Source organism: Eublepharis macularius, chromosome 6 (genome assembly GCF_028583425.1).
Source record: "Eublepharis macularius isolate TG4126 chromosome 6, MPM_Emac_v1.0, whole genome shotgun sequence".
Classification (NCBI taxonomy): Eukaryota; Metazoa; Chordata; class Lepidosauria; order Squamata; family Eublepharidae; genus Eublepharis; species Eublepharis macularius.
Window position 1 is genome coordinate 4,751,454 of NC_072795.1, and position 24,560 is coordinate 4,776,013.

At 43.9% G+C, this 24,560-nt stretch overlaps 1 protein-coding gene across 1 annotated transcript; it reads left to right on the forward strand.

Annotated features, from left to right (window-relative positions):
- The first annotated feature begins 13,026 nt into the window (after nucleotides 1-13,026).
- Nucleotides 13,027-24,222, forward strand: DYNLT2B (dynein light chain Tctex-type 2B). Its single transcript, XM_054983504.1, has 5 exons — nucleotides 13,027-13,198; nucleotides 15,269-15,402; nucleotides 15,586-15,655; nucleotides 19,646-19,709; nucleotides 23,734-24,222. The coding sequence occupies exons 1-5, from the start codon at nucleotides 13,104-13,106 to the stop codon at nucleotides 23,779-23,781; spliced, it is 411 nt and encodes a 136-aa protein (XP_054839479.1). The 5' UTR covers nucleotides 13,027-13,103; the 3' UTR covers nucleotides 23,782-24,222.
- Nucleotides 24,223-24,560: the final 338 nt, after the last annotated feature.

The window sequence follows — 24,560 nt, forward strand, 5'->3', positions numbered from 1 at the left end:
TGGGAAGATGCCTCCCCCAGACGTCCGGGAAGACGGAGGCATTTTCCCATTGAAAAGCCGAATGAAAGACGAAAGAATCCCGAAACGTTTCGGCTTTTTTCTTTCGGCTACCCGAAACGTTTCGGGATTCCCCGAAACGTTTCGGCATTCCCTGAAAGAAGCCGAAACACTTTTGTTTCGGCATTCTTTCGGCATTCTGAATGCCGAAACGCACATCCCTAGTTGCCAATTTACAGGTGGTGGCTGGAGATCTCCTGGAATTACAACTGATCTCCAGATGACAGGGGTTCATTCCCCTGGAGAAAATGGCTGCTTTGGAGGGTGGACGCTCTGCCATTATACCCTGCGGAGGTGTCTCCTCTCCTGAGCCCAACCTTCACCAGGCTCCACCCTCAAAATCTCCAGGAATTTCACAAGCTGGAGCTGGCAACCTGACTTCTCTCCCAGTCCCTACTTGAAAATTAACTCCCTGAGCACTGGGGTACGGATGTTTCGAGCGTTCTTCTAATTCTTCCTCAAAATTCCGGGCTTCTGAATTACCTGAACTGGCTTCTGGAACTGCAGTGGGGGCTCTAGCAATCCAACTTTTTCTGATTTTGTCAGAACATTGACTTTGCCCAGTTTCTTGCTATTTCCAGTTGTCATCTTCCACCATGTTCAGTTCCACATAGTGAAAAGAGGATCTTTTGTGCAGTGGTTTCTTTATCAATGTGCACCTGCAAAAGGGGGGGAGGAATACAGAGAGTGGAAACTGTGACAAAGTACACATACATCTATTCTGAAAATCCTTCCTTTCTTTACGTTATTTATAGTCCACCTTTCTCGCTGAGATGACACAGTCTAATTCAATGCAATCAACAGCCGGGACATTCAATGAATAGAGCAATAGGATATAGATTGCAGAAATCTGAAGAGAAGCTGAAATCTCACACAGAGCTGAAACAATGTCAAAACAAAACATCTGCAATTTGACACAATAAATGACATTAACAGGCAGTACGCAGTAGTATAGTGTTAGAGAATTTGGGGGAAGTCCCCAGTTAAATAGAAAAGAGTCCAGTAGCACTTGTAAGACTAACCAACGTTACTGTAGCATACGTTTTCGAGAATCACAGTTCTCTTCATCAGATGCATGGAGGGTAAGAAGAAACACTTCCGTTTCTTCTTACCCTCCATACATCTGACGAAGAGAACTGTGAGTCTCGAAAACTTATGCTACAGTAAAGTTGGTTAGTCTAACAAGTGCTACTGGACTCTTTTCTATTTTGCTACTACAGACTAACATGGCTAACTCCTCTGGATCTGTATACCAGTTAAAATCCATTGATCCAGATTATTTATGATTGTGAATGAATTCTTTTTGCTGACCATTCTTGTTCCTACAATTAACAATAGCAATAAAAAGGCCTCGAAAAAGCACAACAAACACTGCAAGTAATTTTCATTGCACATCAAAATTATAATTATGTCCATAATTTTTAGTCTCGACTTTGGGCATGTTCCTTCCTATGTTACATGTAAGAGGATTATATTTGAAGTACTATGCATTTTATTCATATTCCCCCTACAGCCAATGACTTTACACAAATCAAGACACCAAAGGCAGTGATCTTCAAAGGAATATGGGTTTATTGCTTTATATTGATAAAACCCATGACTAGAGATGGGCACAAACGAAATATGAACCAAAGTTTGGCACGAACCGGCAGTTTGTCAGAACCCATTTCTGACGAACTGCCACAAACTTTAGGCTGGTTCATTTGGTTCGTTTTTCAGTTCGTCACTGCAGACAGCCTGGCGTTGATCAATCAGTTTCCTAGGCAACAGGGGATGGGCTTTCTGCAGACCTTCTGCTGACCCAGAAGTGATAATTTGCTGACCCGGAATTGATGTTTTCACGAACCAAACAAACTGGTTCGCAAACTGGGGCAGGTTCGTGAAAGTTCATGGCTTGTGAAACGTGACAAACCATGAACCCCACGGTTCATTTTTTCCCCAGTTCGTGCCCATCTCTACCCATGAATGACACATTGGTAAAAATGTGTAAAGACTAGTTCTATTGGGGGACTTTTTATACCTTTCAGCTGTAATTGTTTAAAGAATAATTGCTATTCAGAATATAAGCTGAACGGTTAATATAAATAATTTTTCAGAAGTACATTCCTCTAGGAAACATGGCACCAACAGGCCTAAGTGACAGGACAAATCAGATCTTGTAGACTAAACATATTTAAATATCTGGAGCCATACTTTTGTTATGGGTATAAAACCTAAGAGACTGCTTCTCCAAGGCCCAAAAGAAAATGAAAACGAAAGAAATGTTAGGTTCATCATTCATGACCCGCAGCTTTATCTGAGAGAAGGAATTTACCCATCGAGGCAGAAATTGCCTCTTGTGTAAGAAAGCAGCTTCAATAATAGCTCATATAGGTAAAAGGTCAGAAAAATCCCTTAACATTATGTTATAAAACATAATGGTGCCGTGCAGTGTTTTTTTATTACAGTGACCTTTCTAAGAGTGGCAGACTCTAATCTGGAGAGCCGGGTTTGATTCCCCACTCCTCCGCTTGAAGCCAGCTGGATAACCTTGGGTCAGTCACAGCTCTCTCAGAGCTCTCTCAGCCCCACCCACCTCACAGGGTGATTGTCGTGAGGATAATAACAACATACTTTGTAAACTGCTCTGAATGGGTGTAGAAATCGAATGTTGTTGTTGCTGATGTTACTTTGATTTGATTATCTGAAGGCCTAACTGTTTATAAAACTATGTAAGATCCTTTGTACTGTAAACAATATTGTCTTGTATTGCTGGAAAGGTATAAATGAAGGTGCTGGCAACTTATTGTTATGCACCCTACTGTAATAGTGTGTGCATTAGGATTATGTGAGATTTTTTTTCTGCTTTTCTGCTTCTAAAATCACCAAGTTTGAAGCCTTGATTTATTATTCAGACAAAGAGAGAAAGGGAACCTCAAAATTGGCAAACGAGGGGTAATAAAATTTCCTCCTACATATAGTCTACAATCCCTGACTCTTTATTGAAGCATCTCTTTGAATCATATAGGGCCAAGCTACAAGTGACGAATGACACTTGAATGGCAAGTATATTTCTCCCTGTTCACTTGCCCTCCACTCAATCCACTTGCCATTCAAGTGTCATTCGTCACTTGTAGCTTGGCCCTCATTTACAGTACCCCTCTCCTTCCCGTGTAAAAAAGCTCTCCTGAATAATTTGCTTTTTCACAAGAGAGCAGGAGTTTTTCTGACTTCTTCAGACAGGCCGTTCCATAAGGTGGGGGTAGGGTTGCCAGCTCCAAGTTGGGAAATTCCTGGAGATCTGGGGGGGGGGGTGAAACCCGGAGAAAGTGGGGTTTGGGGAGGGAAAGGACTTTGACATAGCATAATTCCATAGAGTCCACCCCCCAAAGTAGCCATTTTCTCCAGGTGAACTGATCTCTGTGGCCTGAAGACTAGTTGTAATTCCAGGAGATAGATCTCCAACCACTACCTGGAGGCTGGCAACCCTAGGTGGGGGCCACTACAGAGAATGCACATGTACAGGCAGCTGATAGTTTTGCTTATTTGCAACTGATGATTTTGCCTGTTTGCAAGGGGGCACCTGCAAAAGACCTTGCTCAAATGACCAAAGCTGACAAGGCAGAGCATAGACTGGCGGTCCCACAGATACGAGGGGCCAAGGCCATGAAGGGCTTTGTATATGATAGCCAAAACATTGAATTGAGTCTGGTAACTAAGGGGTAGCCAATGGAGTAACTGCAGAACGGGAATAGTGTCCATGCTTTGCCTGGAAAATGGAATGGGGAGAAAGGCATTACCCCCTCCCTCCATGCACGCACATGCACAACCAGTTGATACTAACTTTTTTAAAAGTAGGTTCTTTCATTGATTTCTGGGAATCCTGTCTGTTTCGGCCAATAGAGACAGAACTGAAACAAGCAAAGCAAAATAATTGGCATCATTAACATCAGAATCTGGAACAATCTGGTAATTTTTAAGGGAAGCGCAAGGATAAAATGCCTATGTTTTCACGTTTCAGGGGAATAGCCATGTTGGCCTGCCGTAGAAAAGCAAGATTCGAATCCAGTAGCACCGTAAAGACCAACTAGGGTAGAAGTTTTCAAAGTTCCCTTAATCAAATACAAGCTTCCTACTTGTGTGTGTGTGTGTGAGTTTGTCCACCTTGCTCACTTAAACCCAAGGCAGATTATGCGGTGCGAGTAAATATGAGCAACAGCTAGGACTTTCAATTAATAAACATATGTTCCCGGACTCAAATATTGCTGTTATGCGTCCAAGTATAGTAGTAACTGTAGGCCAAATATCTCACAGCTATGACAGCCCTGATTCTCACAATCCATCCACCCCACAGAAAAAGGCAAAATAGTGAAAAAGGTTCAAGGGTGAGAGGACACCTGAGCAGGGAAACAAAATAGGTTAGTCTTTTTAAAGAGGTAGTCAGATCCTCTACGTAAGCCATTCTAGCCACAATAAACCAGAAGGAATATGCTCTCAAGAAACTACTCTAACCATGAAAAATGGTGGTCTTGGAGGAATAAGCTTCCCAGAAGCCATAATAATAATCTTGGAGAAAGAAGCAAAAAGGGAACCGTAGCAGTGCCAAAAAGATGGAGGGGGTTGCCTGCCTACAGATGGCAATAATCTAGGATGGGGTCAGCAATCCAGCCCGCAGGGAGGTGCAGACCACTCCCCACAGCAGCCAAACCGAAAACAAAAAAGGAGCAGATAACGAACTTTTTGGCAACTCTTGTCAGCAAGCCACGTTGCAGGGGGAGAGAGGACCATCCGGCCTGCCGTACTTCACTCCCTTTCCAAAGCGATCTTCTGTGAAAGTTGGCTGCCGGCCAGGCAGGACAAGAGTGGGGAGAGCGGGTTATACATTTAAATGAATATTAAATAAATAAATATCTCATGTTATCAAATAGACAGAAAGATGCTTCATCCTGGTCAATGATCTCTGCATTTCACACAGGGAAAAGAAGACGCCTGCTTATTGTTTTCTGGCCCCTGTCCCTGGACAACCACAACAACCCTGATTTTGCCTTTGTGAAAATCTAACTCGCTTAAATCACTTGTACGGCCACTCTTTGGGATTCACCTCCCTTTCCAGGATGTCTAGATGTTACATCTCCGGGCAACAGGGACAGATGCAGGGACAGACCACTAAAAAAAAACAGCTGGGGGGGCGGGAGCGCCACGAGAAAGGCACTGGTGTGTAGCAAGGGATCAACCTAGTCCTGATAATCCTACAAACAAAAGGGACCTTGGTGTAAAGTTACTAAAGAGGGGGGGAAATGGTGTTTACGACCTTGTAACACATGAGTGTTTTTAAGCAAATGTTTAGTGCATAGAGGATCTACGGTCTAAGACTTTGAAAGGTCTGTGAAGTGTTAACTGATAGATGTGAAGGTATAATGAAGTGTTATTCTTTTATATACATATAGAAGAGGCTGTATTATTCCAGTCACTTGTTCTAAGTGGAATAATGAATATGGGACTAAAGAAATAAATGTTGTAGTTTTATAGCACATCCTATTGATTGTTTGCTTAAGAATAATTTATTGGGACGTGAGCCCATTTACATCGCAGGGTTTTTTTCCTCTTTAGTCCTGATAATCAGCTAGGGTTGCCAGCCTCCAGGTGGTAGCTGGAGATCTCCTGGAATTACAACTGAACTCCAGGCCACAGAGATCAGTTCTCTTGGAGAAAATAGCTGCTTTGAAGGGTAGACTGTATGGAATTATACCACGCTGAGGTCCCTCCCCTCCCCAAACCCTAGCTTATCCAGGCTTCACCCCCCCTCCCCAAATCTCCAGGAATTTCCCAACTTGGAGCTGGCAACCAGTGCAGGGGGGCAACAGGCCCTCCCTCTTGGGAACACAGTGGCACATTGCCACTGGTCTGGCACAAGTGTTGCTACAGAGGCCAGACTGGGACGTAGTCATTGGTACATGAGGTGCCAATGTTGTACCTTGCTTGGTGCCTACCTCATAGGGCTGTTGTGCAGGAGAAATGGAAGAAAAGACAAGCATATCCACCCCTCTGAGCTCCCTGGAGAAAAAATAGGACAGATAGAACCAGCAAGCATAACTGTACAGCAAACATATGAGGTTAAGGCTCTCGGATTCCCTGAACAATTCCCTGGAATTGTTGTTTTGGAGAGAGTGCTGATAACGTCCTTCTCAAAGCTTCCTGGGCAAAGAGAATGACGAATGATGCAGGTCTGTCCTTCCCGTGTGACATTAGCATACATCAAAAATGGTAATCGTGTCCTTTCCATCTGAGGTTTTGCATCAAAACAGAATTGAAAAAGCCAGCAACGGCTTTACTTCCCCAGCCTGCCGCCAAGAACTTTTTACCCGCTCAGCAAGATTTTCACCCTACGCTTTCTCCCAATCATCATTTCAATAAAAAGAAAGCCACTTTTATGTGAAACAGTGAGGCTCCACAGGCCAGTTATAAGTTACTCAAGAAAGATTCCGGACTTGATAAAAGATTCTTTCCCCCTGATTGTTGCCACGGACCATCAAGAGTGGGCGGTGAAACAGGCCGGGGTGACTGTCGCTCTGCTGCTTTGCTTGCTATCGCAGCGCAAGATCACCTATCTTGGCAGAATCCTTCTTGCTAAACCAGCGCATGCATATTCAGATGAGGGCCAAAGAGGGACCACTTGGGTCTGATCTGAACCACTGAATCTCAGGTTGACTACTTCTTCACACAGCTCTGCTCCTGCACCTTCAACAGCCATGAAACAGGGCAGCTAAATAGAGCCTCCCTGTTCTTTTTTTTTATATAATTTTTTTTTATTTTTCATAACTACAAAACACTACACCAGACTATCACAAGGAAAGGGGAGAGGGAAGGGACAAAGGGGGGTGGAAAAAGAAAAGGGGGGGGAATGAACTACAAACACTAAACACTACACTTCAATGTTTCCCTTCATACTGTCATAATACAAAAATAGCTCCATAGAATAATGATGGAGTGGTTAATCATACAGAGAATAAACATTTCAAATTCTGATTAAACTTTCCTCCCCCTTCTAGGTCCCGGACGCAGTTCTCTCTGTGCAACTGCTGTTGCGATGCTCTCCTCCTCCTCCCCCCCCTCCGGCTCCTCCTTTTCTTCGTTCTTGGTGCAGCAGAGTTCTGGGTTTTTATTCTCAAAATCCTTTACTTGATCTTCTGATAATATCTTATAGGCCTGATCTTTATATCTGAACCATATTCCTTCCAGGAATAACCATTTGTACTTTATTCCATGGTCCCTCAGAAGAGCTGCAAACTTTTTATATTTAAAACGCCGTTTCCGGACTAGAAATGGAACGTCCTTCAAAATCTTGACTTTCCAATAGAGCCTCCCTGTTCAATAGCAGTATACCTCCAAATACACCAATAGCTGGGGCCACTCCAAGGACAAGCTATCGCCTCCCTTTCTGTTTGTGGGCTTGCCGGAACCACTTGGATGACCAGTTGGGAAAAGGGATGCTGGACTAGATAGAACTCCAGTCTGATATGACAGGGTTGTGTTTTTAGCTTGAATAACCAGCATTGACTAGCAAGGGAATTCAGACTAGAAAACAACAGGAACACCGGCTACCTATATAGTTCCCGACATCTCCAGTTATTTGTTTGGAGTTTATTGGTATCTGAAGAAGTGAGCTGTGATTCACAAAAGCTCATACCCTACCACAAACTTTGTTAGTCTTGTTAGTCTCTTGCCATGAAAACTCCACCAGGTGTCGCCATAAATCAACTATGACTTGAGGGCAGGATTTCATTCATTCATAGGTGCTACGGGACTCTTGCTCTTTTCTTCTGCTACAGAAAGACTGACACAGCTACCCATCTTGATCTATCTTATTTGTTTATGTTATTTACTAGCAAGAAAGCCTGTTGTGGGAAAAAATATAACGGGCTCTAGAAACCTGGGGCTGGGGAGGGCTGTCAGACAGGAGGGGGGATGGAAGGGCAGGCAGGCAGGTGGGCTAAGGAAGGCTGACAGGACAGCTCACCTTCCCTCCCCTTTCCCTGGCTCAAACGGGGCTGCAGATTCCAGCTGGCGGCTCGCCCTTCCCTCTCTGTCCACAGCTTGGGCAGGGCTTCAGAGGGCGGTGGGCAGCTCGCTCTTTGGCGGCTCAATTCTGGACCCGCGGATCAGCTGGCAAGGAGAAAGACTTCTGCCTGCCCACCTGCCGGGGGGGGGATGTGATGGGCAAGTGCTCCGCCGCAGCCCCCCTCGCCTGCCGGCCAGCTGATCCATGGGCAAGGGAGGGGGTGGCGGCCTTCTTCTGCCTCTCCTCTGCCGAGCCACCCTGCGCCGCAATGGGCCTGGCAGCCCTACGTTGCAACGTGCTGCCAGGCTGGGTTGCGCTGCAACGGGCTGGACAAGGCAGCACTGGCTTGCAGTGCACCACTAGGCCGGGCCACACCACAACGGGCAGGGCAGTCCCATAGTGCAGCACGCCGCCAGGCAGGGCAGTCCCATGCCTCAGCGGAAGGTGCCTTCAGGCCACCTGGCAGCGCTTCTCCATTGGCCTTCCAGCCCCTGAGTAGGCAGCCGCCCAGCAGCTCTCCATTTCAGCCCCGTGTGGGCTGGATCAGCTGCGGAAGGCAGTAAGCGCTGCCCAGAGCGACTGTCCCTTATCCCCGCAAGGGGCGCACTATCGCGCCTGTGCCTTGGGATCCCAGTGAGTCGTCAGAAACCCGTTTACAGAATAATATAGTAGGACAGTCCACCTTTCTCAGCGAGATTCAAGACAGAACACAGAGTAAACCAATACAATAAACAGGACGAGACATCCAACAAACTATGCAATAGGAGTTGGATTGTAGAAACCTGGAACCAAACAGAAATCTGCAAACAGAACTGAAGTCAAGCAGAAGCATTAATGTGATGTGTTAAAGGATGCAAAAATTACACAGATGGATCCTACTTATAGCAACAGGCAGCTCAAGATAATTATCAGTATAGATCACAGTTTCTAAACCTTTACCCAAGAAGCTTTCTAAACCGCTGTGTACAGCACAACACTATTACCTGTGCAAAAGAGCCCTCTTGAATAATTCAGTTTTGCATAGTTTGCAGAAAGTCAGAAGAGTGGGAGCTTTGTCGTCCACTTCAGACAGGCTATTCCAGGTGGTAGGGGCCACCACAGAGAAGGCACGTGTATGAGCAGCTGTTGATTTTGCCCATGTTCAAGGTGGCACCTGCAGAAGGCCCTGTTCAGATGAGTGTAGCTGTCATGGTGGAGGAGAGGAGGAGAGGTGGTGAGGAGCCACGGCCATAAAGGGCTTTGTATACTTTGAATTGAGCCAGTAACTGATGGGAGAGAGACTATTGAGCCAGGGGGACCCGGGTCTGAATCAGTGTAAGGCCGCCAGTTTGGCGTAGTGGTTAAGAGCAGCAGGACTCTAATCTGGAGAGCCAGGTTTGATTCCCTGCTCCTCCGCTTGAAGCTGGGTGACCTTGGGTCAGTCACAGCTCTCTCAGAGCTCTCTCGGGTCCACCCACCTCACAGGGTGATTGTCGTGAGGATAACAACACATGTTGTAAAACGCTCTGAGTGGGCATTAAGTTGTCCTGAAGGGAGGTATATACATCGAATGTTGTTGTTATTATTATTATTTACAGGACTGCAGAGGATCATTATCTGCAAGCACTAGCGGCCACACTGGGCAACCAGCTCCGAGCCTCACCATCCCATAGGCCCAAAGTCAGCAGCAACTGAATGTACCCCCACTCCACAAGGAAGCAGGTAGTGTCAGATACACCCCTGCATATCTGCCATGATTGTATTTATGTCTAATGTTCTGAACCTCTGAGAATGTGTCATGAGAACATAGTTGCCACTTGGCTGTCAACAGCTTATCTTGTTGGAGTTTTGCTTTCGCTTTCCCGGCCAGCCTGAGAACATGGGTACACAAAGCAGAGGAACCCCCACGTCAATACTGAATTTTGAAAAGTAGAAACCTCTACAAGTGAAGGAAAACCCAATCAAAAATTATTGTAAAGCTAAATGAATACATTTTTTTCTCTACACAGAATCAACAAGCATTGCTTTACTCAACGAACAAGAATAATTAACCAAGTGTATTCAACTAACTAAACAGCAAACCATGCAAGCTCAGACCGCTTTCATGAAATAATCTCTCAGTCCATATAAGTCCATTCAAATGATCAAACCCATACTTTAGAACAGTCCAAGGTAAGTATTCCAAAAGGTGAGCCCAAGGTAAGTACTCCAGTAAGTTCTTAAGTAACCTCTTCAATTTTTTTCTCTTTCTTTCAGGAGGTGTGTGCCAAGTTCAAACAGCCAAAGAGGCGTATCCTATTCGCCCAACACCAGGGCCGGCAAGACACTGCCTGCTCTTTCGTCCGTAGACCTCCTCCGGGGCGACTGCAAACCCACCACAATTTACCATAGATTCTCTTAGAGTACACTAATTGTCATCCATAATGTGTATTCTCCTGTAGTCGATAGCTGCAGGTATTTTGCTTTCGCTTTCCCGCACCGGCCTGAGAACATGGCCTTGGAGCACCAGCCGGAGCCAGGCCTCCCTGAGATTTGTGATGAGCTCATTCCCCTCTTCTCCCAACTCCCCCGGGTCCTGGACCCTTCGCGCCAAAACCCTAACGGTCTCCTTTTCCCAGGGGCGGCAACGTTCCCCTATAACTAACCTTGCTCACCCACCTCGCGTCACTTCTGCCAAGGCTCTTGTCTGAGTATCTTGATACTGGTATATCTTTTCTTTTTTTTTTCTTCCTTTTTAAATTATAATAAATGTATTCCACATTAAAACATAACCATACAAAACCCAAAATATAACAATTCCTAAGGAGTTCTATACATCTAGAAATTCAATAGTTCTTGACAATGAATGTTAGAAGAAACAATTTCTTTTTCCTGCAAAAATTGCACAATAGGAAACCATATTGCTTGGAAATTTTTTTCGATAGGCTTCCAAATTCTGAATGCCTGTAGAGCAATCCACTTAGAGCAACCTTGAAGTGTAGGTCACATTTCAGGGGGAAATGCTGTTAAAGAATACCAGAATCCTGGAGGGGAGAGGGTAGGGTTGCCAGCTTCCAGGTGGTGGCTGGAGATCTCCTGGAATTACAACTGATCTCCAGACAACAGAGATCAGTTCTCCAGAAGAAAATGGCTACAGGGTGGCACCTATGGCATTATACCCTTCTGGGGTCCCTCCTTTTCCCCAAACCTACCCATCCAGGCTCCACCCCCAAAATCTCCAAGAATTTCCTAACCTGGAGTTGGCAACCCTAGCGAGAGGGGCATTCCACAAACCCTGTTGCAATCTCTATGGCCTATTTTCCCCTCCTCATGTACTGATGGCTTCTTCTGGTCTTGAACACTACAGAGCTGGGGAAAAACTGGAGACCAACACCATCTCTAGAGATATAACTTCCTGGATATTGTGATGCCATTTCTGTCTCTGGTTCGTAAAAATGGCAGCTGCCCATATGAGACAGTGATGAAAAGCAGAATTTTAGAGTGGCTGAGTATCATATCCCACCCCCGCTTCCCGCTTGCCAAAAGTGGGACTGATGCTTCCCCTGCTTTGCTGTATCTACGCCTCATTAGACATTGCATTCTTGTTGTATTATACAGCACTGATTGGAAACTGGACTGATTTGTTCATGCTGGAGAATCCAGATGGGAATGGCTGCAATACCAACATGGTGTGAATTCAGTTTTGCTTGTGCCACATGCCCTCAAGTCACAGGTGGCTTAGGGTGACCCCACTGGGTTTCCACACCAACAGAGGTGGTTTGACATTGCTGGCCTCTCCCTAATGACCGGGGACCTGCTTGGGGGGGTCTCCCCTCCAAGTACTAACATCAACGTTGCTTAGCTTCCAAGATCTAACTAGAGTGGGCTAGCCTGGGCCATCCAAGTCAGGGTGCAAAAGTTTTTATGATGTTTCAAAATTTCCCCTGACAAGTCAAATATAATCCATCATTATTAGGACTATATGAGGAGGAGGAGATTTGATTTACATATCGCCTTTTAAGACAACTTAACACCCACTCAGACCGGTTCACAAAGTATGTTATTATCCCCACCACAATCACACTGTCAGGTGGGTGGGATTCAGCTTTGTGAGCGTAAGATGCCGTATGCATTGCTTGGAGCTCACTAGGATAAATCCATGTTCTAAGACATCAGATGGAATATTTGGTAGCATACTTATTGTATTTATTTAAGACATTAATTTAAAAAATGTTAATAAATACGTTTGCACGCTTACTATGCTTGGATATGCAGGGTTCAGAGGCAGTTTCTAGCACTGGAACATAAAGCAACAGAACATTCGTTTTTTAAAATCTGATTTAACAGCTCACATTAAATCAAAGCAAGAAATGTCTCAAATTCAATGTATTAATCAATTAATCAAAGGAAGAAATGCCTTAAATCAAACGTATTAATTAATCTAAGCAAGAAATGCCTTAAATTAAATGTATTAATTGATCAAAGCAAGAAATGCCTTAAATGAAATATAGTAATTAATTAATCAAACCAAGAAATGCCTTGTTAATTAATCAAAGCAAGACATGCCTTAAATTAATGCTTTTAATTAATTTATTAAATGTATGATGTCCACCACAAGCACTCCACCTCAGCGTAAAAAGGGAATGCCCAAAAGCCATGCCGAAATCATAAAGTTGCAAGACTAGAGAGACCCACAGAGCGAACTTCCGATCTTAAACTGAGAGCTCCCGGTTGGCCACGAAGCATAGTGTTGTCGCTCTAGGACTTCAACCTCTATGATGGCAGGGCCTTGTCCTTAGTATTGGACATTGAACGGAAACTGGGAAGGGTCTGTCAGGACCAGGCCCTTCTAGCCTTTCCCTTTCTCCGCAGAACAAAAGGGTCCCGGTTCCATCTCTATGACGCTTACCGGAAGTGCCGCCCTGAATTGTCTCTCTACCGATTTTTTTAACTCTATGGTTACGTCGCGCCGGTCTCTCATGGCGGAAGTGGCCGCGGCGGCCTGGGCCGTTGCTATGGTGACAGCGGGACCGAGGTCGCGGCCTAGGCTATGGCGGAGCCGAGGTTGACCTCGGCCTCGAAGCCGCCGGGGAGCGCCTCCAGCTCGGGTCGCGCGTACAGCCTGCGGCCGGCTTTCCGCCACAAGTCAGTGCGGGGCGGGGATTAAAGTATTTTTTTAAATTATTTTTTCAGTGCAATCCTATCAAGAGCTACACCATTCTAAGCCTCCATTGAAATCAATGGGCGTAGACTGGAGTAACTCTTCATAGGATTGCACAGTCTGTGTGCTGACTTTAATAAAGGAGGCTTTGGGTGCTTAAAATGCATTGCACGCCGCCTTCTCCTTTTGTAGCCTTCACAACAATTTTGCAAGGTGGGCCAGTCGCATATTTTCTCACCCTCCCCCTTTCAGAGAAACTCGGGGGGGGGAGAGACTTGGCAGAGGAAGGGTTGCCAACTCCAGGTTGGGGAATTCCTGGGGAGGGAGCTCAGCATGGAATATGATGCCTCCCTCCAAAGCAGCTATTTCCTCCAGCGGAGCTGATTGTTAGGGAATTTCAATTCAAATGCATTAATCAGAGCTGGTCAAAGTCTGTGTGGAACTTCTTCTTTATACCCTCTGTTTTGTATTTTCTGTTCTTGCAGTAATTATGACATTCTGCTATGGTGGCCATGAAAAGGGCACAGCCACTATACGCTGAAAGTTAAAATGTGTTTATATCCGGAGATATTCAATCCCAGCCTTAAGGATTATTTCCCTGTTATGTTTTGTAATGAATGGTGCCAGCCAGAAAATGTTATTCTTCTTACCATGTTCTTTTAATTGCTGATTGTGACCTGTCAATCTCCACTTTCCAGAAGATCATGTACTTTGACTTGTTTGTTTACGGAACTATATGAGATCTTATGAACAATATACAATCTTTTCTGTGGTGTCTGAAAGGTATAAAATGCAGGTGACGTTGCCTTTCTGCATGCATTCAGTTACCAAACTCGACTATCAAGGCTTATTGCGAATAAACCTTTTTTCCATGATTCACAAGTTTATGCCTTGAGTTGTTTTCTCAGTCAAGTAATAACGTGGGGAAATCTACAATTGGCTAAGAGTGTTGGTTTAAAATTCCCCATCACTGATCTCTGTAGACTGGAGAAAAGTTGGAGTTCAGTGAGAATTCCAGGCCTTACCTGGAGGTTGGCAACCTTGGGCCGAGGTGAGATTCGAACTGGTGACCTGCAAGGCAGGGGCTCAGGGCATGACAGGAGTGACTGTGTACTGCTGGCTGCTTTGTTTGTCATTGGTATTGTTGATTTGTGTGAACTACTTTAGAGCCAATCTACTTAGGATGGCCTCATGAAACACTTCCCGCCTTTTAAAAATTTCTACCATAAGCTTATTGGTTCCAACTAGAAAACAGTTTCAGGTAAGTAGCTGTGTTGGTTTGTAGCAAAAGAGCAAGATTTCCAGTAGCACCCTAAAGACCAACTAGATTTCAGGGTAGGAACTTTCAAGAGTCAAAGCTCCCTTCATAAGATACATTCAGAAGTATCCAGAAAACATTGAAGCTCGTGCCTGTTGCTCCTTCCAGTGACTCCTGTGTGACTCGAAAATTGAATAGCTTTGGCTGGATTGTGTCCATTTTGATTTACAAGATTCTCCAAATGTGTTCATGCTTGTATTTAAAAAAAGATCGGCTCTGTTATATTTTTGTGCTGTTTCGGGGGGCCAGGTTCAAGTCTCAAAGTGGCTCACAGCAATTGACATTCAATGCACAGTACAACTGGTGGGAACCTGTGTAGGTAATGCAGAGACTTAGGCCCCAAGGCTTGCAAAGTAAAAAACAAGCCAATGTAACACTGTTGCACAGGGGCAGTGGGTGGAGAGGCTGACTTGAGATGCAGATGGAAGGTAGAGAGGATGGGAGTTGGCTGTCATTGGAAGTTGGGACTTTGGAGGGGAATCCCTTATTTTATTTATTTATTTATTTATTTATAAAGGCGGACATGAATTTATTAAGGCTGATATGAATGTGTGGTGGTTACAACCTGCCATCACATGGACTCTTCTCTCCTTTTGGTGTTTCCCTGGTAGCAAAATTTAGATTGCTACGTTCCTCACAGATTGTCTTGTACTCTTAAATGTATTGCTGATTGGAGGGCTGGGTACATATAAACAATACCCAGTTAACCCTGTGCTCTTCTCTTTTCTCCAATTAGATTCCGCTCTCCTGTCGTGAAAGAGTGCATCCATGAGGTGTTAAAGGAGGAGCTAGCTGGTGTGCAGTACAACCCTGAGGAAATCCCTTCAATCACCAAATTTTTATCAGAGAAAATCCGAAACGCCTTGAAAGGTGACGGACATGACTAAGGGATTCTGCCTCTTTCTTCTTCCGTCTCTCCTTCGTCTTTCTCTCTTTCACACACACACCATGGATGTTCTATTTCCAGCTAGTCTTTTGGATTTGCTACAAATACGTAGGAGGGCATCTCTCAATTCTTTCTAATCAGTTTGGTTCCCTTCTCTCCCTTTTTAGAAAAAGGATTCCTCCGATACAAAATAGTGGTACAAGTGGTGATCGGCGAGCAGAGGGGCGAAGGAGTGAAGTAAGTTTGGTTCTTACCAAATAAACAATCACATTTCCTCAACAAATGGTTTTGTGATCTTTTGCATTATATATCAGCGATATCCAGAGCTACTGAATAGCTCAAGAGATTTGGTGTAGCTAATGCTCAGTTTTTGAGCCAGTTTGGTGTAGTGGTTAAGTGCGGCAGGACTTTTCTACAACACTAATCTTATTTTAACAAACATCATACTTAAGATTTAACCTCTCCAAAATTTTCTTTTCCACTACTGCCTCCCTTCTATTTATTTTTTCCCAGATTTATCTTCTTAAAAATCAAAGCCACAAATCACCAAATCATTTTTCCTTGTTTCACGCAGAAAGTCAATATGGGGATTCCAATTAGGCAAAAAAATAGACCAGGGCTTTTTTTCTGGGAAAAGAGGTGGTGGAACTCAGTGGGTTGCCCTTGGAGAAAATGGTCACATGGCTGGTGGCCCCGCCCCCTGATCTCCAGACAGAGGGGACTTTAGATTGCCCTCCACGGAGGGCAATCTAAACTCCCCTCTGTCTGGAGAGCAGGGGGCGGGGCCACCAGCCATGTGACCATTTTCTTTTTTTTTTTTTTGTAAAATTTTTATTGGGTTAGAACATTAATATTTTTACATTACATTGCATTCAATTATCCCCTAATTTTTCGTTTCTAACCCCCTCCCTTTCCCCCCCTTTTGTTGACTTCCAACAGCTTTCCCACCCTCTGTCCCTTTTCCCTTACTTCTATTAATTTCCTCTATCTAAAACAAATATATATTCTCCATTATATTAAGCAGTACATCTTTACCTCTTTTACTTACTATACATCCAAACTATACTTCTTTAGATAAACAATTTATCCCATTTTCCAGTTTTGAATATTTCTGTATATCATAAACCATAAAAATTTCCCACATTTAAATCAAACAATTTGATTTGTTCTCTCTATATTAATCATTTCTTCTTTTTATAGTATTTCTATATAACTCATCACATAGTCAGTCATTTTAACTCTTCTATACATTCAGTTTGGTGCATATAAGTCTTATCAAGTAAAAAAAAATATTGTTAATTACTCAATCCTCATGTTTAAACCGTTAATTATTCTCTATCAATATTCTATCAATTAACCTTTACATATCTATATATATCTCAATCAATTAATTAATCTAACTGCTTATAAATTCACATTTCTCTTCCTCCCCCGGTAAAGTCACCCCTCTCTTTTATACTTTTATTGTACTTCGGTAGTTCTCAAACTGCCACAGTTTTCCTCCCACCTCCCACTTCTTCTCCAGATATTGTTTCAGCTTCTCCCAGTCTGTGTTAAACTGCCCTGAGTCCAGATCTCTCAGTTTTCTTGTCATCTTGTCCATTTCAGCCATATACAGCAATTTGTAGATCCAATCTTCAATAGTTGGCACTTCTTGTACTTTCCATTTCTGCGCATACAAAAGTCTAGCTGCTGCAGTCATATAAAATATCAACGTCCTATGGTGGGCTGGGATTCCCTCCATTCCCAAGTTTAGCAGCAGGAGTTCTGGGTTCTTATTTATTTGAAACTGTAAAATTTCACTCATTTCTCTTATTATTTCCCCCCAGAACTGCCTAGCTACCTCACACGACCACCACATATGATAGAGGGAGCCCTCATGCTTTCTACATTTCCAGCATTTATTAGAAGTGTTCAAGTTTCCTAGCGCAATCTTCTTTGGTGTCATGTACCAACGATAAATCATTTTGAAAATGTTCTCTTTAATATTAATACATGTCGTTGTCTTCATTGTAGTTTTCCACAAGTATTCCCATGCCTCCATTGTTATTTCTTTATTAAAATTTATAGCCCATTTCACCATTTGTGTTTTAACTGTCTCATCCTCGGTATACCATTTCAACAGTACTTGGTATACCTTGGATATTCTTTTCTTGTCCTCTTTAAAAAGGGTCTGCTCTAGTTCCGAATTCTCTGTTCGTATACCTCCCTTTACAGAGTCCGAGTTATACAAATCTCTGATCTGTCTATACTGGAACCAATCGTAGTTCGGTGATAGTTCCTCTTGCGTCTTTATTCTAAGTTTAGACACTTCAGTTTTAGTTATTTCTTTGTACTTTAAACATTGTTGTTCATTATCAACAGCTCTCGGATCTATCACCTCGTATGGAACCACCCACAAAGGGGTTCCTTCTTGTAGGTAAATTCTGTACTTCTTCCAGATTGTATATAAACTTCTCCTTACAAAATGATGCAGGAACATCGAGTTGACCTTTACTTTGTCATGCCATAGGTATGCGTGCCATCCAAAAAAATTTTTATATCCCTCTAGGGCTAATAGTTTCTTATTCTTTAATGTCATCCACTCTTTTAACCAAACTAGGCAGATTGCATCATGGTAAAGTCTCAGGTTGGGCAGTTGCATTCCGCCTCTTTCCTTTGCATCTTGTAGAACTTTTACTTTCACTCGAGGCTTCTTGCCTGCCCAAACAAAATCTGATATTTTCCTCTGCCATTTTTCAAATTGTTTAGAGTCTCTGATGATTGGTATTGTCTGTAGCAAAAACATTACTCTTGGTAACACATTCATCTTAACTGCTGCAATCCTGCCCAACCATGACAAATTCAGTCTATTCCATTTGATCAAGTCTCTCTCTATCTGAGTCCATAATTTTTCATAATTATTCTTGAACAAATCTATATTTTTTGCAGTCAGCTCAACTCCCAAATATTTCACCTTACTAGTTACTTCACAGTCCGTTGTTTCCATTAACAATTGTTGTTTCTGCTTAGTCATGTTTTTACATAATATCTTTGACTTCTTTTTGTTAATGAAGAAACCTGCCAAGTCACCAAACTCCTTGATCTTGTCTATCACTTTTGGCATGTTCTCCAATGGATCTTCTACAATTAACATTATGTCATCTGCAAATGCTCTAACCTTGTATGAATAGTCCTTTATTTTTATTCCTCGTATTTCCTCGTCTTGTCGTATTTGTATCATCAGAATCTCCAATACTAAAATGAACAACAATGGAGATAACGGGCAACCTTGTCTTGTTCCTTTACTAATCGTCAATTTCTTGGTCAGTTCATCATTCACTACAATTGCTGCAGTCTGGTCTCTATAAATTTCTTTAATTGCTCTGATGAATCTTTCTCCCAATTGTAGCTTTTCCATAGTGGCAAACAAAAAATCCCAGTTTAAATTGTCAAACGCTTTTTCAGCGTCTACAAAGAAGAAACCAACCTCTTTGTCACAACGCTTGTCATAATATTCAATAGCATTGATCACTGTCACGCAGAAAGTCAATATGGGGATTCCAATTAGGCAAAAAAATAGACCAGGGCTTTTTTTCTGGGAAAAGAGGTGGTGGAACTCAGTGGGTTGCCCTTGGAGAAAATGGTCACATGGCTGGTGGCCCCGCCCCCTGATCTCCAGACAGAGGGGAGTTGAGATCGCCCTCCGCACCAGCGGTGCGGAGGGCAATCTAAACTCCCCTCTGTCTGGAGAGCAGGGGGCGGGGCCACCAGCCATGTGACCATTTTCAAGAGGTTCCGGAACTCCGTTCCACTGCGTTCCCCCTGAAAAAAAGCCCTGAAATAGACAATGTTTTATTTTTATCTCTGATCAAAGCTGCAAGTTTAGCCATCTTCGCAATGCCATCATTTTCATAATCCAGTCTTCAGGTGAAGGCAATTCTGTGCTTTTCCATTTTTGCACAACTTTGTAAACTGCTCTGAGTGGGCATTAAGCTGTCCTAAAGGGTGATATATAAACCAAATGTTGTTGTTGTTATCTTGTCTGTACTGTTGCTATACACATCCTCGCTCATTTTTTTCTTCCTCCAGACAATTACATTCTGATTTTTCTCCAGTGCTTTACATAGATCAGGAGAACTGGGGGAAGAAAATGGTCACTAATTGTCACCTGTTCAGATATTGATGGTTGTCTTTGCCAGATTCTTCTTCCTTGTTCACGGACAAGTTCCCTGTTTATTTCTTCAGCATGGCTGCCCGATGCTTCTGGGATGCAGACACAGACAGCTACGCTCAGGATGTTTTCATGAACGTGAGTGAAATTTGCTGTTCTGGCCAAGTGTCGTCCCCAAAAGGCTGTGCAGGAAAAAGAAAGTGCACTGCTAAGTAGCCAGTTCCCCACCTGTTTATAGGATTTTTGTTTTTTTGTTTTTAACTAATGCTGTTAGTCCTCTGCAAATGTTGTTCAGGTATGTTCGTATGAAGCAGGATATGGCCAGTCACAAGTATCAGGTGGTTGCTGTCTGTTTTGCATTGGGCAGCACGTGACTTTTCCATGGGCTTGTGTGTTCGCTATAGGTAAAAGGTAAAAGTAGTCCCCTGTGCAAGCACTGAGTCATTACTGACCCATGGGGGGACATCGTATCACAACGTTTTCTTGGCAGACTTTTTGTTATGGGGTGGTTTGCCATTGCCTTCCCCAGTCATCTACACTTTACCCCCAGGAAACTGGGTACTCATTTTACCGACCTCAGAAGGATGGAAGGCTGAGTCAACCTTGAGCCAGCTATTTGAACCTGGCCTCCGCCAGGATCGAACTCAGGTCGTGAGCAGAGCTTGGGCTGCAGTACTGCTGCTTACCACTCTGCGCCACGGGGCTTATGTATGTAAGCTATACCTTTATGGAAAATTTACACATTGCCCAATTCACACCAGACAGCGACTGCACAGTTGAACGTAGATAAGCTTTTAGCCGATAAGGACCATGAAATTACATTAAAGGTGGCAAATTTTGCTGTGCAAGCCATACGGATTAGGAAGTATTTTACAGGGGGAAATATTTAAATATTTTATAATGTTAAGGATTTAAATATTTAACAATTTGGTCTTAGGTACTCAGGTTTTAAGGTTTTAAATATTTAAGAATCTGTACCCTGAAATTTTAGTGAATAGATTTGTAAATAATATGACTTACCCTGACTGTAGGCTGTACGCTACTAATGTGTGGTCTATGACCGTAATAAAGATTGATTGACTTTGACAGTTGAACGTAATCCCAGGAACACACATGCTCCCAATACATGTTGATGACAAATATCTTGTTCCCAAGGCCAGAACTGAATATCTGCTGATGGCTATTGATAGACAGGAAGCTTTATGTCAAAACCTAAGCAAGAAAAGGCAAGTCCCTTCCCCATGACGTTTACAAAACAACCAAGTCGCTGGGAAGAAAGGGTGTGGCCAGCCTGACAAGAGGTGGAAATACAGCATCGTATACCTGGACTTTGTCTTAGTCCAGCGTGATGATGACTAAGGGACTATGTCAAAAACAACCAGGGAAAGATGTGTGGAGAAGGCCGTGAAAGGAGAAAGAGAGAGGTGGGGTGGGAGTTGTCCTGAGGTGAATGAGAGACTTCTTGCCAGCTCCGGTAGTGTTTGTGGACAGCCCATTAGGTATAGAGCAAGCCCCCTTCAGGCTGAGCTCTCACCCTAGTCAGTTTGGCTCAGGAACCCCTTGCAATAAATGCTGGACGGGGAGCGTTCTCCGTTGGCATCTTCTGGAACCCACCGCTGCCTCCCTGACTGGCTGTCTTTGTTGCTGGCTCCTCCGTGTGCGGCTGCTACTTTCAATTGGGCCAGTTCCCAGACACACACGCACACTGTACACATTACATAGTGGAACGGCTCAGGAGGTCTCACATGAAGCTGCTGTACTGGTCCATCAAGGTCAGTGGTTGTCTACTCGGATTGGCGGCAGCTCTCCAGGATCTTTCACGTCACGTCCTGCCTGGTCCTTTTAAACTGACTAAAGGGCTACACGGTAGAGGTTTATAGAATTATGCACAGAGTATAGGGATTAGACAGAGCGTTTTTTCCTCCTCTCCCCAAAAGCTTAAACTTTAGGGCATCCAATGAAGTTGACGGGCAATAGATCTAGGACAGGCAAAAGGAAGTAGGTGGGTAGAAATGTTATTGTATACGGCGATTGGCCTTTACAAGTTAAACATACTTACAACCAAAAACTTAAAATTTGGGGGTTACAGACATCTTTAAAAATGTCTCAATTCCCAGTCGAATACAAAATTTACCATTCAGTTCTATTAAATGCTTTCTTGGAGACTACTACACTTGCTCTAATTTTCCTGGTGGCCAGGGCAAAAAGAGCCATCTTATCAAAAACAGAGGAATCCACATCATACAGGGGTGGCCAAACTTACTTAATATAAGAGCCACATAGAATAATCGTCAGATGTTTGAGAGCCACAAGACATGATGCATTGAAGTGACTTCATATGAAGAGGTGGGTCTGGGGGAGTGTCCTCAAAGTGACATCACAGGAAGGGGTGGGGTTTGGTGCAGTATGCTGGAAGTGACATCAGAAGGGATGGAGCTTGGGAAGAGCCATCACCTGACCTTTGACTTGGAAGTGAAATCACAAAAGTGATGTCACATCCTTGCTAGGCCTCACCCCCAAAGTCCCTAGGTATCTTCTGAGTCAGACCCGGCAACCCCAACATTTTTATTGAAAATATGAAAGACATGGAAAGAAAGGAGGAAAGGGAGGGAGGAAAACTAAAAATAAAATGTATGGTCATGACCACCGGGAGCCACACAATATGTCTAGAAGAGCCGCATGTGGCTCCCGAGCCACAGTTTGCCCACCCCTATAGCATATAAACTATCTGAATCAGAGAGAGAGTGTAAAGTACGTAGGATCTGAATATAAAGGGCAGGCCAAAAATGGAGAAGGTCTTCTACTGAATTGCCACATGGACAGTTGCATCATTTGGCAAGAGGAAGTATTTCTTTACTTAATTAAATGGTGGAACTCAACTGCAGTAGATGCCGTGATGGCCAGAAGCAGGGGAGGCTTTATAAAGGGGTTAGATTTATGGAGGACAGGTCTCCCGGTGGCTGCTAACCAAGATCCCTCCACATTTCGTGCCAAGAAGGAACATCAAGGGAAGGTGTTGGCTTCCGTGGCCTGTTCGCTGGCCCTCCAGGGCAACTGGTTGGCTGCTGCATGAGACACACAATCCATATGCCCTAGCCTGAGCAACTTTGGTTCAGGCCCGTAAATTTCCACAGGCCCAGTTCTGGCTTGTCACCCTGGGAGAGGAATGCGCAGGCTTCTTATTCATTGCGCCTGCAGTCTGTTGTCCAAAGCAAGATGCCCTTGGGCGGAGAGGAGTATCAGCTCGGGTTGCCCTCTGCGCTTCCTCATGTCTGGCAATGCTTATATCAAAGTGTACCCTGATTAGCTGACTACCCTAGAAAATACGGCGTCTCACAGCAGCTCGAGACCTAAGTCTCAACATGCATTCATACATACATATATAAGGGATCCTTTAGAATGCACGCTTCGGCTCAGCTCGCTAGACCATTCTGTGAGAGACTATGCTCCATGTCAGGCCCTAAGATGACCAGGGGTGCCTGGCATGGTTTTGCACTTTCTGTTTGTGAGTATGAGCAACCTGGAAGCTCTGTCAGAGAATGCAAGTTAGAAAGCAAGTTTTGTGTCTAGCCAGATTGTTTTAGCTAAGCTTAGGCAAGCTGTTGTTATTTTCATTGCCTTTTGCTCTGTGGTTCCTGCTCTGCAACACTCTTGTGAATTTAATAAACAACTTATATTTAAACCTGCGTCTAGAGTTACTGGCCACATGTGTGCAAATGCTCCCAGAATGAAGCCAGAGACTGGGAAGTCTCAACAAGTGAACGTCTTTGACCCCCAAGAGGGCTGCTAGGGGTCTCGAGTGGCTGTGCACCAGTGCTTGGGAACAGTGGCCAAGGATGGGACCTTTAGATAACAGGGTGCTAGTCTAGATGGACCGCTGGTCTGATCCAGCAGTGCTCTTCTTGAATTTCTAATGTACTTCTGCTGACTCTGCCTTAAAGATTACAATGTGATTACTTACGGCTGCAGGATGCTTTGACCACTCCAGTGTGTTATATGAAAATGTGGTGGCGGTAATATGGCCTTGACGTGGGGGGGGGGGCACCTACCTTCTAAGTGTAAGGTGTTAGTCAGATAAGGTGTAGCAAAGGCTGTGAAGTTCCTTTCTGCTCTGCCTGCGAGCCGTGCTGCTCCCTGACCCTCCTTCCTCTGGTTTCCCCAGGACAGCCTGTTCTGCGTGGCGGCTGCCTTCGGCTGTTTCTACTACTAAGGCCAAGAGAAGAACGTCAGGAAGGAGTCGTCGTTCCGGAGAGACCCATGAAACCAGCTGCACTTGCTTCTTCAGACCTGTGGATTCTCCCTTGCGCAAAACACGCTTGTTTTTGTGTGATCTTGAAAATATTCCAGACTGATTCTGCGACAGCTTTTAGGCCGAGTGAGGACAACGTCTGTCAGGAAGTTCTTCTATGCAAGCCCGTATTCAGTTGTGCTTCTGCAAGAGAACTTCCTGATGGATTGAGCCCAGTTGCTTACATATGTCTGATAACTGGTCCGAAAGGGGACCAGTCCTGATACAGTCATCACTTGCAGATGCGCTATGTATTTAAACTGCTATAAAGAATCCCAGCCAGTGAGAAAACCCTAAATACTTTGTGAGAAATGTAACATAGTTCATTGTATAATTTTCATTTTTTTTAAAAAAAAACGTATTTCTCCCTATGAGTTTTTTGTTCCTGATTCAGCCCTTCTGCGTACCTTTCCAGGTTCCACTTACTGTGAGCAACAAGCTCAATGAACCTACCTGACAAGGAAGCCCAGCACACGGCTTATCGAATGGTTGTCACAGCCATTTCTTACTCAAGGAAATAAGGTGCCAATCAATCTGCCCAAGCAGTAAGACAGCAATGACAGTCTAAATATTGCCTCTTGCCTAAGCCAGCATATCAAGTGCTTGGAAATGACAACGCTCGGCATTTCTGAGCATTTGTGTAAATTTGTAGGTCCAAAGTATGCACACTGTTGGAGTTTAGTGATTGGAATTCCAGGAGT